This window comes from Zonotrichia albicollis, chromosome 5, assembly GCF_047830755.1.
Source record: "Zonotrichia albicollis isolate bZonAlb1 chromosome 5, bZonAlb1.hap1, whole genome shotgun sequence".
Classification (NCBI taxonomy): Eukaryota; Metazoa; Chordata; class Aves; order Passeriformes; family Passerellidae; genus Zonotrichia; species Zonotrichia albicollis.
The window spans coordinates 43,693,048-43,709,752 of record NC_133823.1 but is presented as its reverse complement, the minus strand read 5'-3'; the positions used below and the strand labels follow the sequence as shown (position 1 = coordinate 43,709,752).

Sequence of the window (16,705 nt, the reverse complement as noted above, 5' to 3'; positions counted from 1 at the left end):
ACATTCCAGGACTCTCGAGCCCCCCAAGGGTGGTCTCGGTGACTCGGCACCTCAGTCTTCAGGTGCTGAGATCCCACAAATTCATACATGAAATTCATTCACACTTGAAAGTGCATATACCTCTATTTTTATTTTTTCCCATCACTCCATATATACTGCCAACTTAATCTCCAAAAATCTTAAAGGAATGCTAGTGAGTCTTAGAGCAGCAGCACAGAAGGTAATGCTCCAAACTATATGCACTGCTCATCTGGCAAAGGTTGTCAATCCCGGTTAAGCTTCCAGAGGAGATTTACTCCCTTTGGAATTGATGTCAATAGCTTAGCTTTAACTGCATAGTAGGTTTTTGCTGTCTTAACAGTAGTAAATCAGTGTTACCTGAAGCTACTCAACCACTACTTAACAGCAAAGTAATAAATCATCTATTTAAATCCCACTAAATATACTGACTTTTATGCATGAGTAATTTATATAAAATTTGAAGCTATATAAAGCTACATCAGTTTACTATCAGCCTAAATTTGAAACTAAGCTGTTAAAAAAAAATTGCTTCGATTTGAAGTACTTACTGCTTTAAGTTCCATGTTTCCACCCATTCGAAACTCAATTGTCTTGCCTGTGATGAAAACACCTTCATTCCCCCGGACAATGGCACGACCATCAACCTTTATGTTTAGGTCACTGGTTGCATTGCTGGTAATCTAAGAACACAACCAAAAAGACTGTATTATGGATTAGTGAAAATGTGCCACTTGTGTTTGTCTGAGTAACTTCAATTACCCTGAAAGCAGTGCTGTGCAATTTAATAAAAAACTTGAATTTCCCTTCTGCCCACTAGCTTCTGCATATTTGTTATTTTCCATGGTGAATTTCAAAACAGAATTTTTGGAAGGTATGTAAAATTAATTTTTTGTATAAAGACAACAATTCATATGACAATTTTATGGGATACACAGCTAACACTTGTACCAAATATGGGCTTCCTGCTAAAACAGATTATGTAAATTTACCCCTCTGTTTTCACTGAATCTGTGCCTCCTATCTATTTATAGTTGTGTGTGTTTTTTCTGCAACAGGGTTGCTCAGTGCTTCCAAAGGCACACTCAACCCCCTATAAAACCACTAACTCTACTCTTACACAAACAAACAATGGGCTGTATTCTCATTACTTACAAAAAATAAGAAACATACCCTCTCTGTAGAGGCCTTTTGTACATTCAAGATTTTAACTCCATTTGGCAGATGAAACTCATGAGTTTCATAGTCAGTGCTGAACAAAGTATTTTGTGTTCGTGGGTCAACAAATTCCATGCCAATATCACTGGTGATAGAAGTTTTGTCTTTTTCCACGCTAAGCTTAGTTGTTCCTTGCTGAAATACAATCTTCAGAACAAAGGCATGAATTTAATGATGTTTCAAATGTAACATTTATCAGCAGTGTGAGTGTAATTCTCTAGTGTTGCTCACACACTTTCAATTCATGGTATAACTTACAGGCTGATTATTGCCGGTGATCACCAAGTCTTCGTTCCGTCTCCCTCCCACAGTGCTCTTATATAAGGGATGGATAACGCCCATGTCAGACACCTGCTTGAACCGCAGCAGGCCACTCTCATGGAATTCCATGCTGTCACAACCATTGGGACCAATTCTTATCACTGCCCAGATAACCAGGGTAATCTGAAAGAGAAACACATTTTCAAGGACTATGTTGATTGTTCAATTATTTTATTAATTAGATGTTTTATTTGAACAATTATTAGTGCCAGTGTTAAAGTGAGCTTTAAGTGTGAGTTGACTTTAGTTTGTTCCTACTGAAAACATCATAACACATTTAATTATGAAAAGCATTTTAAATTAGTTTTAGACTTACTTGAAACAGTAACTGAAATGATTTATATATATATTATATATATGAAATAGATATGAAATATTAAATCAATCCATACTTATATATTTTTTCTGTTTAAGGGTAATAATTAATTAAACAAATTTCCTGAACAGTTCAGCTTGGCATATATATAATATGTTGAACTGCAAGAATGCATCCTCCCAGATGGATGTACAATTATGAAAAATAATTTGTTACTTCTCATTGAACACGCAATAAAAATGTGATGATTAGAACAATGAAGCTTTAAAGTATAGTGGCTTGTTAATTCTGAATGTTCACATACAGCTCTGTAACATAAAATATAACCATGTTTTATATGCCATATAATCCTGAATGCATATGTACTAATAACACTTCTCATGAGGTGACCATTAAATACTCATGCCTGAACTTACACCACTCTTCCATCTAACCTTGCTCAGACTAAAAAAGAACTAAAAAGAGAGAAGAAAAATGAGAATCTCCTTCAGTATGTTTTAAGTCCTCAGCCATACTGAAAACTTTTTTTTACTGAACTGTCAAAATGAAATACGACCTAATGTTGCTCACACTATAGCTATTATACTCACAATCAGATTGATGATGGCCAAAATAAAAAGAACAACAATCACACATATGGCCAAGTTGCCTTTCCTGCCACGTAACCCTGTCTTATGGAGACGGTCTTCATCAATTGGGATGTATCCTGCTTTGAAGTTACTGTTGTGCTCCTTATTAACATTCCTGCGTTCCACAGCCTTCTCTCGCATAGACTTCTTCACCGGGCCGTTAGAGCTTTGCTGTAACACAAGGCACGGGTCAGCTTTAAAAGGCATGTAAATTAGCTACAATGGCACACACATATGTATGCAACAAATGTAAATTGACTAGTGGGATATATTGGATATTACGTTCAGTATTAGATTTAAGTCTGGCACCAGGCTGTCAGAATAAACACTTAGAACCACAGCAACCTCTGCTAGCACAATGACTTAAGTTTAAAATTCAGATACTTTCAGACAATATATGGCTTTATATCTCATTTTTATCATGGCAGATAGGAATTATTAATTATATTGTTACAGTTAATAAACTAAAACCAGCTACCAAGAAATTAATTACCTCTCAGGGTATTGTTTACCTCTCAGGGATGATAGAGGACATAACTGGCAGGTCATCTGCCAATACAGAGGATTTTAGTTGTGCTCATATGTGACAGACTCCCAGTGACTATTCAAAAACAGTGTGGTGGATACAGTTTTTAAATTAGTTTCACAGCACAGGGTTTGCGTTCAACTCCTGTTGCTTGCATGCAGCATGGATAAAAATACTGTGAGGCTTCAAACCTGGCATGGAGAACTTGGCCAGAGAAGCTTTCATAATCTGAATTTATGAGATTGTAAGGGATATCCTGTCAACGTAACAAAGTAATAGAGGAAACTCTTGTAGGTATTCATAGTAAAAATAAGCCTTTAATGTATTTTCGTAGCTGTCCAAAATTTTGTTCCACTTCCCTTGAATGGAACGGTTTGTTATTTACGGATTCACATCTTCAAAGAAGGAGTTTGATCTTTTGGATGGAATTAAGTTTGTTCACTTGAAATGAACCATAAAACTACTCCTTAAGTAACTACACTTGCACATATCCACACTGATGCAACGAGTAACAACACCGTATTTTCTTCTGCTGTTGAAGAAAGAGATTGTGTTGACAAAGGTGCTTGACCTGGACGAGTCTGTGGAGGCTTCGCTGCCTCGGAGATGTTCTGGACTCCCTGTGACCCTGCCGAGCCCACAGGAGCTGCGGAGCCCCGCAGGCACCCACGGTGCCTCCCGCCCCCTCGGCAGCGCCAAGCGCCCCGACAGGCGCGGCGGCGGCGTCCGCGCACCGCTCCAACGCCAGGCGCCTCACACAGAGCACAGTGTTTCTGTCTGTCACAGACCCACGCCTGCGGGCAGGACGGCGCCGCTCCGGGCCCCGCCCGGACAGCAGGCTCGGGCCGTCTCTCCCCGAGCCCGTCCCGTCCGAACACTGTCCGGGCACAAGGCGGGAAGGGCGCCCGAGCGCCGTTTCTCCCCTCCCCAGCCGGACCACTCCGGCACCACACCAGCCTCGCCCACCGCGGAGAAAATGGCGCCCCCGCCCGCGCTTCCCCTCCGCGAGCAGCACCCCCGGCCGGACCGCCTGCTCCCCGCGGTCCCGCTCCCCCCTGGCCCCGGCGGAGACGGCGCCGCGCCTCGCCGTGCCCGCGTCCCGGTGCGGACGGACCTGCTCGGGGGCGGCCGCCGCCATCTTTCCCCGCCGCCGCCGCCGCCGCTGCGCGGGGCCCGCGAGCGCCCCCACGTGCCGCTCCGCGCGCCGGGTCCCGCGGCTCGCGCGCACCGTCGTTATCCGGCAGCGTCACCTGGCGGCCGCGAACCGTCCACGCGCCCCGCGAGGCGCCTCGCCGCCCCCCCCAGTCCCGTGGCACCGCCATCGCCGCGCCAGCCGTTAAGACACCACCGCGGCTGTGGAAGCCCTCGGACGCGGCCAAGCCCAGGGAAGGGGCCCGGGCTGACATTACCATCTCCATTACACCTGCGCCGCCCGAAGAATACTCTGCCGAGGGGACAGCAGAGCGAGCGAACATCTAGCCATGGCCAAAGAATTAAACAGCCTCGTGGGCGGGGGAAACACCCGGGAAGGGCAGGACTTTGAGGTGAGTCCTGCCACTCCTCGGGGCCAGGGGCAGCCGCCCTCGCTCGGCGGTCCACGGGCCGGTCTGGGACACTGCCCGGAACGCGCGTCCAGTTAGCGCACTTTTAAGACCTGTTAAGCTCCCACAGCTTCAGTTGTTTCGCTTTTTGTCCATGGCAAGGTTCCCTGAAAAGAAGGGTTGGAGGTTAAAAGTGAGATTTGATCGGTACTGGCTGTGCTTAGAAGGGAGGAGAGCGTTGAAAAACGGCCGGTGGAAGGACTACGGTTGGGGCCTAGGAACAGTCTGGAAAAAATTCACCTAGTTCTATTCCCTTAAAATAAGTTTCTTACACACCTGAGTGAGGTTGTCACTTCCTGAAGCCGTACAGCATATACTCGGCAACAGACAGCCTTTTATTTTTGCTGCACAATCATCTAAGAAAACACAAACATTAAGAAATGCTAAGAACACGTACAGAAAAAGCCAGAGTTGAGTGAGGAGTGAGAGTGAGGGAAACGGCTGCTGGAAGTGGGACGGGGTTACCCAGCATCGCGGCTCTTTTGGGGGGGGGAGAAGCAGCTTGTGCGCGAGAGAGGCGGTTACCGGGCAGCGCGCGGCGCGGCCGGCTAGCGGCCGTTGACGGCAAACGGTTTCAGAAACGGCAGGCGGTACCTGCGGAGCGCCGTTAGTTGAAGAAGAGCTGCCGAAGGGGTGAGATGGAGTCCATCCAGGAGTGACCGGAGGTGAGCTGAGGGGGTGAAACAGTGGAAGCAGTAGAGAAAGTGTAAAATTAGGGAAAGGTGAGACTTCACAGCAGTGACTTTGCTCAGTGGAAAAAAAATCTTGATAGAATTTTCGGTCCGGCATCCCCAGATGTACCTTCAGGATGCAGCTAGTTTGTCACGAACTTGTAACTACCTACTGTGTATGCTGTGGCTGGTGAGAAAAGAAATGCAGTGTTTTCAGGGGAAATTAGTTTTTTTCTTTTACTTCATGGTTGAATAGGAGTTACAGTTACATAACCGGTGTAACTGTCGGCAAGATTCAAGGCAAAGGGCGGTTTTAGGGGGGGTTGGGAGTAGCCGGTAAAGCTACCACAGAGGAGGCCGGAGAAGGAACAGTGTCGTGTATTTCAAACTCTTGCAAATGGTTGTTGGAGGTAGGCCTTAGGAGGGCCGAGCGGCAGTGGGAGCTGACCTCTCCATCAAAAGTTGGTTAGGAATAGACAAAGCAAGATAAGAGCCTTATATGTATTATTTCAGCTAATATGGAAAACCAGATTTTGGGCTATTTTTTAAAATCCAACAATCTGCTGGATTATTATTTTAATAACTGTTGGAAGATTTTAACTCAACTTGTGGTTACATCCTCTTTATGATGGAAAAGGAGTATGCTTTCTCAAGTAGTGAATGAAGTGGGTCATAGAAGTCCTGTTTTGCTCATTGGCCTATTAGAAATGAGTATTCAAAAATGAGTATTCTAATGGATCCAGTAGGAGAAGGTTGGGAAGATGTAATTATGGGGGAGAATGTGCCATGATTGTAACAGGAGTAACTTTAAGTGAGAAAGCCCACACAGATGTCATAATGCACATTATTAACAGGGGAATTCTGCTGAGGAAAATCTGAGCCGATGCTGTCAAGTGTTAGAACCTGAACAAGGCAATTCAAAAGCAGCTCTTCTCAATTCTCAATGAAACATCCCAAGGAGGTAAATTGATGCCTTGTCCAATTACTTACACATTTCACATGTGCCATTTTTTCCAACTCTGGCTTTTTCTGTACGTGTTCTTAGCATTTCTTAATGTTTGTGTTTTTAGAGGATTGTGCAGCAAAATTAAAAGGCTGTCTCCTGCCAAGTATATGTACTGCTTCAGGAAGTGACAACCTCACTCAGGTGTGTAAGAAACTCATTTTAAGGGAATAGAACTAGGTGAATTTATACCTGCGGAAGTGCTTTAATGACTTTCTGTTAATATTAGCCTCCCTCAGATTTTACATAATGAAATATATCCTTAGTTGCTTATGGAGACACCTATGGAGACGACTATGCTATTATGGAGAGATTTGCTTTGTATAAGAAGTCTGTGTTATTATACTGCTTTCCTTTTCTAGGTACAGATTTTCCATTTACATTTATATTTCAGAGCCATAATAGCAGTATTTATGCCATATCTCTTTTAGAAAAAAAGAGCACTGTGAAAATACATGTGTAAGCTGAAGGTGTGCATAAACTCCATGCATTAATCTGTGAGCTCCTTTTTTTTTTTTAAGGAAAAAACTCTAAGGATATCTTAACATTGTATTATATCCTGGAGTGTTTAAAAAAAAGTGTTCATGTGTGTCATGAAAGCACTATGCTCCTGCCATGATATTTGGAGTTCATATATATTTGGTATTCACTGAAGGGGTTGTAATACTAACAGTTTGATACTAACAGAAAAGACAGATCTGTTGTGGCTTTATAGTTTGAATGAAAATAAGAGACTTTGCTAATTCAGGCTAGGGGAAGATCTTCAAGATCCTGAGATTTGATAGTGATGTCTCCATGTTCTTTGGTTCCTCATTTTTACACCTCATCTGTCAAAATATTTCACAATTAAAATAGGACAAATAAAAAGCGATATCCTTTAAGAGTTAGAGTCTATTATGAATCAGGAGTGGTGGTGTGCCGAAACCCTCCCGAAATATAAAACAAGAAAGTTATTAAATGACATTACACCAGGAATACCAGTTGCAGGTTTGTAATTGCATGTGACATTCAAAATTTAAAGAAAAGCCCGTTGCACAGTTACTAATTTAATTCCAGTACTAGCTGGCCATTTTATGGGTTGTTAAAGGCAGCTGCATGTATAGTAGTGTGCTTTCTGGAATGATACTTGCCTTCTGTGTTCTAATAACTTTTCGTTGTTTTGTATACACGAATTCCCAAAAAGTTTACTTGAGTTGGTCATTTAGTCAATCAGGAGTTGACTAACTGAAAAAAACCAACTATGCAACACATCTGCAAAAGGCTTTGTTCTGATGATTCGGGCAGTAAATCTGCATATGCTGACCTTCCATAATTTCTACCATGAAGTATAAAAATAAGTGAATATTTTACTTTCTATAACTGAGTCTTTCTTTGGCCTGAAGGGTATTGCTTATGTCTCAGAGAGAACGCAATAGCTTTTTTTCTCAGTTTCTTTAAAAATGGTCATTGCTGAAATATTTAGAAATACATCTGCCCTTTATGCTCTAGTACTTTACTGAGGGAATTTATAAAGTAGAATATTCAAGCAGTGTGACTTCATTTCCTGGTAGGAGTCAGCTGAAGGAGAGCTACAGCTGAGAGATTTGTCCTGCAAACCAAGGTGTGAGCTGCAAGAACTGGAGGACAAACTAAGTGAAACTCGTGTGCAGATCAACCAGATGGAACGAGAGTAGGGAGATTAACTGCAATTTTTTCTGTTTGCTTTTTGTTTTTTTTTTCTTTTCCCTTGATGTCTAAATATTGATGGAGATTTGTAAAATGTTTTATTTCTGGCCTAAAACCAGAGTTTCAAAATGCATTGAGCTCTGTATTGTGTGTATATATCCAAAGTGGGGTACAAATGATACAGTCACACCCACATTCATAAATTCACTTGGTAAGTTTCGCTTTTGACAGAGGTGTTGAAAGACATGCCAGTATTCTACATAAAAAGGTTTTGTATAGCCCATGACAATCCCTTGTGGAGTTATAGTCTATGAAATGTTGCATACTAAGCAAACCCTAAATAAAAAAAAAATCAATTGAGTAGCTACAGTGTAACATTTATTAAAGGACCTACAACATGTCACAATTAATTATACAATGTAATTGATACATAAATGTCCAAGAAGATAAAAGCCACTGTCATAAGATGGAGGAAGTCACTCATCATCACCAGATCAGTGACTAGGCCTGAAGAGTTTTTGTCTAGTTGCATAAAACATATTTTATGGAGCATTATAATATAAAAGTTAGAAAATTGCTTTAGATACAAGTTAGTGCAGTTATTACCAGTTAAGAGGCAGCTCAAAGTGGCAGACACATTCTCATGCATCCTATTACCATGAGAACAATGAACGTTCCGGAAGTCTTGGGTAAGTACATCAGGTGATATAATTTCATGCCCTTACTAAGTGATTCCAAGAATATAATTTTGGAATTCCCCCATGCCTACTTCTAGAGCTCATCTTCCCAAATCTGCTTTTCTTTCCCAATTGTCCTTTGTAGTAGAATTCTTTAACCCTCTTTTACTAATGTTCTGCTAGAAGTCCTTCCTGAAGGAGCTGATGGATGGAACTGGGCAGTCTTTCCTCTTAGCAGATGTTGCTGGCCTTATTACCTGTGGTCATCTCAGTCAGCTTGTTCCTTAAAAAGGTGGAACAAGAATCCTGTTGATAAGTGTTAGAGCTTTTGTTGATTCAGAGTCTCAAAAAAAATCTCACCAGGGTCCTCCAGTAAGGAAAAGGAAGGACAGAGTGAATACCTTCAAAATAAATAGAAAACATATTTTCTTTTTGCCTTCCACTTCTGGTAAGAGAAAAGCAACAGTAATACTGGTATTTGGATGGAAAGCAGAGATTTTGGGATAGTTTTTATTATTAACTAAGAGTAAAGGACAGAAGATAAACTTGTTTGTTTCACTGGTTGTCTGCCAATCTTTAAGAATCACTCCCGCTTTTGGGGACAGCAGGAGAGGAATTGTTAGCTTTTGGTATTACTTGACTAGCATCTCTGATGTCTTTTGACTGACTAATATATTTCTGCAAAGAAAAAGAGCCCAAGAACCTGGTAGGAGACAATACATAGGTTCTTAATCTATAGGAAAGAAAACTGAGATGGTTTAGTTAATGTCTTAAATGTGAGAAAGAAATTAGTTTCTTTTAGACCTGATCATCTGAGCTAGTATAAGGATGCCAAATGTTAACCAGTAATTGTTCCTATAGCACACAGTGCTATATCCACTTTCCTGCCACAATACACTTACACAATTTAAAGTAAGATCAAGGGTCTGCTTTGTTTCATTTGTTTTTAAACTCTGGATTTTTCCTGTATTTCAGTATAAGGAAAGCATGCTGAAATTATTCAGCAAGCCATAAGGAGCTTGGTCAATAATTTTCCTATTTTTTTTGCTCCTTTTGTTTGATGATGAGGATTAATTGATAGTTTACGTTGATAGAAGGACATCTTGTGACTGACTGTTCTGTGTCATTAAGTCTGAAGGCTTCCCGGTGCAACATAAGGAGGCTAGAGGAACTAGATGAGTACGAGCAGAAGATTGAGAACTTGCGGGATGAGATTGCTATGCTGGATTGCAAAAAGTCTATTATCCAGAGCAGGTAGAGACCTTACTCAGAGAAGTCACTGAATCATAGAAATCGGTCATGTTAGGTAGCATGAATTTCTTCCTCATTTAAATTGAAATATAAACAAAACCCAAGGTTTTTTGCTTTGTTATGAAGGAACATAAACTCTTTAGGTTATTTGTTCTAGTGCCCAAATATTTTATTTTAAAGCAGTTATGTTAGGTTTCAGACAAAACAGCAAATAATGCACCTTTACAAAATACATGGAGAGCAACTGTATGAAATTGTTCTTTTGTTGATGAGTACTTTTATAGAGTTCTGCTCTGTAGTTGTAGTATTCAATTTTTACTTGTTTGACTTCAGCAGTACTCTTCGGTGGTACTAAAAGAGGAACAAATCTCCAAAATATTACTAGTGAAAAGTGTGTTTCCTAGGAACAAAGTGCTTGGCCTTATATGCTTTACATGTTACTTTTCTTTTACTGTATATGCTGTAGGCCATAAAACATTCTATGAAAATGCCTTCATATTAGACTAACCAGCTGTAGCTTCTTTAATTACTTGGCTCAAAACTCACCTTACCCTTGTAAAAATGAAATTGACGAAGAAGTCTGCCATAGGGAAAGCATCTGAGGATGGTAAAGTGACATGAAGCTTCTTTGCTTGTGTGTCGTAGGCTTTCCCGCTGCACTCCTCCGCCATGCCGTCGGAGGTGTTTCTCTCCACCGTGCCGTCTGAGGGGCTGTGTCTCTCCTCCACCGTGCGTTCCAAGGGGCTGTATTTCTCCTCCAGCATGCCTTCCTAGGGCCTGCTCTCCATGCCGTCCAAGGGGCTGCTCTCCATGCCTTCCGAGGGCCTGCTCTCCATGCCCTGTGAGGGCCTGCTCTCCATGCGGACCCTGCCGTCCAAGCGCCTGCTCTCCATGCCCTGTGAGGGCCTGCTCTCCATGCCGTCCAAGGGCCTGCTCACCGTGCCCTGTGAGGGGCTGCTCTCCATGTGGACCCTGCCGTCCAAGGGCCTGCTCTCCATGCCTTCCGAGGGCCTGCTCTCCATGCCCTGTGAGGGGCTGCTCTCCATGCGGACCCTGCCGTCCAAGGGCCTGCTCTCCGTGCCTTCCGAGGGCCTGCTCTCCATGCGTACCCTGCCGTCCAAGGGCCTGCTCTCCATGCGGACCCTGCCCTCCATGCGGACCCTGCCGTCCAAGGGCCTGCTCTCCATGCGGTCCCTGTGGTCCCTGTGGACCCTGTGGTCCCTGTGGACCCTGTAGTCCCTGTGGACCCTGTGGACCCTGTGGACCCTGTGGTCCCTGTGGACCCTGTGGTCCCTGTGGTCCCTGTGGACCCTGTGGTCCATGCGGACCCTGTGGTCCATGCGGACCCTGTGGTCCCTGTGGACCCTGTGGTCCCTGTGGTCCCTGTGGTCCATGCGGACCCTGTGGTCCATGTGGACCCTGTGGTCCATGCGGACCCTGTGGTCCGTGTGGACCCTGTGGTCCAAGGCCCTGCTCTCCATGCATACCCTGCCGTCCAAGGGCCTGCTCTCCATGCATACCCTGCCGTCCAAGGGCCTGCTCTCCATGCGTACCCTGTGCTCCACGGGCGGGCTCTCCATGCCGTCTGAAGTGTCTCTCTCCACCGTGCCTACCATGTCGTCCAAGGGCCTGTATGAGGCCCTGTGCCAGGCCCTGTGTGAGGCCCTGTATCTCTCCTCTGCCGTGCCGTTTGAGGCCCTGCGTAAGGCCCTGCGTGAGACCCTGCGTGAGACCCTGCGTGAGGCCCTGTCCTCCCAAGTGCCGTGCCCTTTGCCCAAGGCCCTGTACACCTCCCCGGATCAGGCGGGGCAGTGCTTCACACCGTGCCTGCCTCATAGCTCGCTATAACTTCATTTACGCTAAAGAACGCTTGGAGGCAGAGTGCATTTTGAGGCGATACGTCTGTAACTTGGAGACGGTGCAGAGGATAGTATACATTGCATGTGTGGTGAGAAAGAAATATTATTTCTTATTTTACAGGCTGGTTGTGTCTTGTAAAATACTATGTCTGCAGTGGTTTAAATTGTGGGTAAATTAGCATTTCTGTCAAGTGCAGAGAAGAAAAGCTTTTTTTTATTTTGATTTTTCTTTCTTCCCCTCACATTTCTACATTGAACTCTCAATGTAGTGTCCTACCTGACCTGTCCCAAGATGGGAACAGGGTCAATGATTTATTGTACGGATACTAAAAGAGTGAAATTTAGTCTGAAATTGGTCAAGTGATTTGGTCTGAAAAGTACATGGTATCTGCATTGATCAACATTGCCTTCTGCAAATAAATTACACTCAATCAGAGAATTCCTTCCTCATGAGTTAATTTTCTCCTCTACAGCAATGTATTATATTCCTCCTTGTTTTGATGATAGTGGGTTAAATTATTAATTTTCTGAGATATCAGATAAAATATTAAACTGGGTCTGCTGTTATTTAACTTGATGTTCTTTACTTTTGCAGGAATCTTTCCGTGCGGCAAAGATGGCCTTCTGGAGGGTGAAAATAAACGTAAAAGACACTTTGGGTATATGTTTCAGAGGGGGACCTACGTCACTTGAAGTTGCTGTCCTGGATTATATAGCTTGCCACAAGGATCTGTATGACGTTTGTTGCAGTATCCATGTAAGTCAAGGGGAGTGGTGATCTCTTTCAGGAGCTAGTAAATTCAGAATATGTAAATTAGAAATGCACTGTAACCTGAAGGAGAAAAGAGTTACTGTATGGACTTTGTCTTGTAGCAGTTTATTTTCTAGAACAACATTGCTAGGACTAGTATATGTATGACTTAGTAATGGCTTGCTTGGTTTGTTCATAGCAGCATATTCTTTCTGATGTTGTTGTTTTCTGGAATAGTCCAGGCCAACATTACTATGAGTTTTTTATACTGATTTTTAAATGTAGAAAGCTGAGAGGCATATTTAGGGGGGATTTCTGCAGTTGCTTGTGAAAAAATTGTTAATGAGTGCAAATTACTCATGTATGTTTATTTTCAGGAAGTAGTTTGCTGCATGAACAGGAACCCAAAGCTTCCATGTCCAGGAGAACTGGATTTCGTTGTGATCAGCAATTTGATTCGAGAGGTGTGCTGTTTGGCTTATTCAATGCAGACTCTCATTCCTCCTCTTGATATTGCCTATGGTGTTGATGGAGAATGCTTCAATAGGAACATGTAAGAAATTTCTATATTCAGTCAGACTTACCATTAAAAGTTTTGTAGTCTACTTGTTTCCTAATTAATATAGCAGTTCACAATTGCTAAACATGAATTTAGGGCAAAACCCCCTGGCCTGTAGTGAATTTGGTATGTCTTTAAGGTAAATACTAGCATGTACATAAGCGTCAGCAATTTTTTTTTTAGTGAACAGCAGAGCAATTTTCTGGATAAATTTCACTCTCAAGAGCATATTTAATTTAAGAATTTAAGAAGAAAATGATTATCAGCTTTCCCTGCTTAATCTCTATCTACCTTTTAAAAAATGTTTGCATCTTGTTCCTCCTTACTGGCCTGTTCTGTAAAAGTCATATTTACTGAGATCTTGCAGTCGGTGTCATTACCAGGGTCATCAACAATGTTTGCTGCAACCTCCAGGCAGCGGCTACTGTACAACATACGACTGTTAATATGCTCCCATCTCTTCTGGTTTAGAGGTGGTCAAAACCAAAACTGCCTCTTAAAAATGAGAATTTTGTTAATAATTTTTCTTTTTTCTATAGGGTCAAGTTGCTTTTTTAGCAGAGATCTGTAGTGTGCTTCCATGTTGTCTAGAAAATAATTGGAATTGATAAGTCATAAAAGTTGCTCTAAAAAGCAAAATACCTTACATCACTAAGAGGGTTTCTAGTAATAATTTAGAATAGAATGGAACCCAGGTCATGAAGAGCTTGAGAAGTCAAGCAGAGAAATAGAGAATATGAAAGTAGACTCGGACGGGAGTGCAAAATCATACAGGACTACTCAGTGATCCTATCTGAATATAGGACAGTTAGCTTTTGGCACTCAAAACTATTGGCTAAATTAGGAAGCATGAACACTGTAATATAGTCTTGAGATGCTTTCTCCACCTACTTGGTGTGTATGGCCTTAAGAAACAACATTTATTATGTTTTTGTGTGCTGCTGTGGGAGACATGTACATCTGTCTATCTAGCTAGATAAATGTGGCATATGTATATGCTTACATGTATAGGATTTGGATGTGGTACACAGAGATGGAGCAAATAAAAGTTGTAGAAATTAAAATATATCTGTTTATTACATGTGATAGCATTCTACAAAGAGCCAGCCAAACATCGTTGTACCCTATACCTTGCTTTGTGCCTCAGATTATGACATTGTTTTATATAACTTACTATTGTAATTGATTACTTAAGTATAGATGCATTGCTTTTAATACAATTTATATTATTTGGTATTTGTTGTGAGTTTGAATCCATAAAGCCAGATGTGTTATTTGTCCTTATAGGGGGCTTGTTCTAGCAAGATATTCCAGGAAGCGGGGATGACTGTGTCTGCCAAATTGCTGCTCAGAAGGTTTAATCTGTCAGTGGACACAGGGGCCCTGGCTTGTGTGGGGCTTATGCAAAAATTAAGGTCTAGTGGCCTTCTGAAGTGTTAAATGGCTTTATTAGAATGTCTGTCAGGATAAGTAAACAGTATGTTCTGCTAAGTCTGTCTTCCAAGTCCATTTCTTTTACAGGATCACATAAAGAATACATATTTTTGTGATGTGGAAAGATACTAGTAGCTGCTTTTTATCAACATTGATGATTTGGAACATATTTCTCTTTAGGCACTTACTGCAGACATTTCTTGTGCTGTTTGTTTCAACAGGTACTATCGTAGCTTTGACTCTGATTTCGCAGCTCCCTTTGTGGCCTATCACGTCTGGCCTCCTCTGGTAGAAGATGGCACTGTTATAGTGAAAGGAGAAGTAGTCACTAAAAAAATGGTTATGGTACGTATTTTGTTAAAGAAAAATGTTAAGGGAAAGTCAGTGGATCTCAACACTGTTTTTAAAATTTAAAAAGATAAGTTTTTAACTGTCCCCTATATGGGTGGAGTAGTATATCAAACATCAATTAGGTTTTAGTGCCTCATCCTGTATATAGGATGAATAGTTCCATTTTCCTTCATGTATTAATTATGCAGATATATGGTTGTTGTCAGAACCTGTTCTAAGCAGAAAGCTTACTGTGTTTCCTCTCTGTCTTCAAACCTTGTCTCCAGTATGGCTTGCAAAGTGTGTCTTTATTAAGCCTTCTTTCTCAGAAGAGGTTTACTTACAAGAGCCTACTTTTCTCTTGTAGTGTCCTCGCAGATGCAGGATTAGAAGCAGAAGCTGCAGCTGTGGCCGTCCTCTGCTGTGTGGTCAAGTAAGCCTCAGCTAAATGTTTGTAGTGTTAACAGCATCAAGTATTTTTAACTAGGAATGTAGGCAACCTGTTAAAAATGCTGATGTGCCACATGTACATTTTAACACTGGGAATAAGTGCCTTTGCTTGATGGTCTCGAATGAGGTGAAGCTGAACTGACAGATAGTTATTGCCTGGTATAATGATCAGTAGAGATACTGTATGAGAAGTAGATCATAGTTAAATTCTCAGAAGCATCAATTGTGTATCTTGGAATGGTTTGCCCCTACTCTGCTTTAGTGCCCTTCTGAATAAATAATTGCATCATCTGGAAGTGTTTCAGTAATTTTGGAGTACATATACAACACATAGTTCCTGCCTCCTGGACTTATTGACCTGAATTTACTCCTAATTTATGAAATGCATCAAAGGGGCCAAAAAGAAATGTAGGGTGAGCAGGAAGGGAAGGTGGTACAAATAAGATATGTGAAACTTCAGCAGAGTTCTGCATATTGTGTGGTTACAAAACGTTTTTTAATTATTTCTGTTAAAAATGTGTATATTTTTCTAGTTGTTGGCCCATCTCATTAAATGGACATAGGTGCCCTCAACTTAAAATATGAATATTGAAAATGTGAGAGGCTTTGGGTAGGGCTCCCTTTTTTGTGTGTGTGCAGGATGTGAAAGAAAACTAGAAAGTTGTTGAACTTGACTTTGTAACAGTAGAGCTGCAATGATAGATGTGCAGATTTTCTGAATGTTGATGGGTGCCCAGGTGACTTTTTTGGTTACAGTTCTTTAGCACACCTGATTTTCCTTTTCTCTTTTTCTTGCAGGTGCCTCGAAGCCGCAGTCTTTCAACAGTGAGGGTCAGAAGTAAGTGGCATATTGGTTCCTAGTGACTCATGGTTTTCACATCAAGCCCTTGAAGGGCTGAACAAAAGAACAAAATTACATGTTGAATGTCTCTGATTCTAAAATACTTGCCGAAGTGTTAAATTGGATAGCCCCCTTTTTTTTATGGGTGGAAAAAGGCTGAGATTTTTTACTTGGATGAAAGCTTGTTTTTTCACTCTACTTGGACCATTGTCATGATTTCTCTCTGCTGGTTGCCTTCACTGTGGCCTGTGCTGTAGTAAGTAAAACTTGCTTCCTTCCTTACACAAGAGACAGTTTGCTACTGTACATCTGCTGTCTTCCAGCCTTTCAAATTCCAAAGAGATGGCTAAGTTGTGACAGTGAAGTGAGGGATTTCAGGCAGTATGAGTGTGTGCCTATCTTGAAGCCAACCCAACATAGAGATTTAGAAAATATAGTTGCACTGAAATGTACCTTTTTCTTCCATAGGGCGCTGCTAACTGGACATCTTCCTGCAGTGCAACACAACTGGATTCAACAACTTTGCTGGTGTCGTTTCTCTTCGGAAATACCTCAAATCTCTCAATAAATGGCGGTTGTCACTCC

The 16,705-nt window shown here is 42.0% G+C and overlaps 2 protein-coding genes across 5 annotated transcripts in view; one reads left to right on the top strand and one right to left on the bottom strand.

The window, feature by feature from the left end:
• The window catches only part of SGCB (sarcoglycan beta), a 7,982-nt gene extending 3,700 nt beyond the window's left edge, over positions 1-4,282 (bottom strand). The window contains exons 1-5 of the mRNA XM_005490027.4: positions 4,143-4,282; positions 2,464-2,673; positions 1,495-1,680; positions 1,192-1,383; positions 570-701 (exon numbers count right to left, since the gene is read on the bottom strand). Coding sequence (XP_005490084.2) covers positions 570-701; positions 1,192-1,383; positions 1,495-1,680; positions 2,464-2,673; positions 4,143-4,166 — 744 coding nt within the window. The 5' untranslated portion in view covers positions 4,167-4,282. The remainder of the gene's footprint in view (positions 1-569; positions 702-1,191; positions 1,384-1,494; positions 1,681-2,463; positions 2,674-4,142) is intronic.
• On the top strand, positions 4,105-16,705 carry SPATA18 (spermatogenesis associated 18). Of its 4 annotated transcripts, XM_074541508.1 has the most exons (8): positions 8,019-9,899; positions 10,542-11,844; positions 12,351-12,512; positions 12,884-13,059; positions 14,721-14,844; positions 15,197-15,262; positions 16,078-16,117; positions 16,589-16,705. In XM_074541508.1, exons 1-8 carry the CDS (start codon positions 9,865-9,867, stop codon positions 16,597-16,599), a joined length of 1,917 nt encoding a protein of 638 aa, XP_074397609.1. In that variant the 5' UTR covers positions 8,019-9,864; the 3' UTR covers positions 16,600-16,705. The 4 variants fall into 4 exon arrangements, 3 of the variants coding, with proteins under 3 accessions (XP_074397610.1, XP_074397608.1, XP_074397609.1); XM_074541507.1 differs by lacking the exon at positions 16,589-16,705 and having other exon boundaries at positions 8,018-9,899; positions 16,078-16,581; XM_074541509.1 differs by lacking the exons at positions 8,019-9,899; positions 10,542-11,844; positions 16,589-16,705 and adding an exon at positions 4,105-4,572 and having other exon boundaries at positions 16,078-16,581.

What these genes read in the sequence shown, in the direction of transcription:
- SPATA18 (XM_074541507.1), top strand. Translation starts at nt 9,865, where the DNA reads ATGCTGGATTGCAAAAAGTCTATTATCCAGAGCAG. An exon ending in ACGTTTGTTGCAGTATCCAT is followed by an intron (nt 12,513 to 12,883) that starts GTAAGTCAAGGG and finishes GTTTATTTTCAG; the next exon opens with GAAGTAGTTTGCTGCATGAA. An exon ending in GAATGCTTCAATAGGAACAT is followed by an intron (nt 13,060 to 14,720) that starts GTAAGAAATTTC and finishes TTGTTTCAACAG; the next exon opens with GTACTATCGTAGCTTTGACT.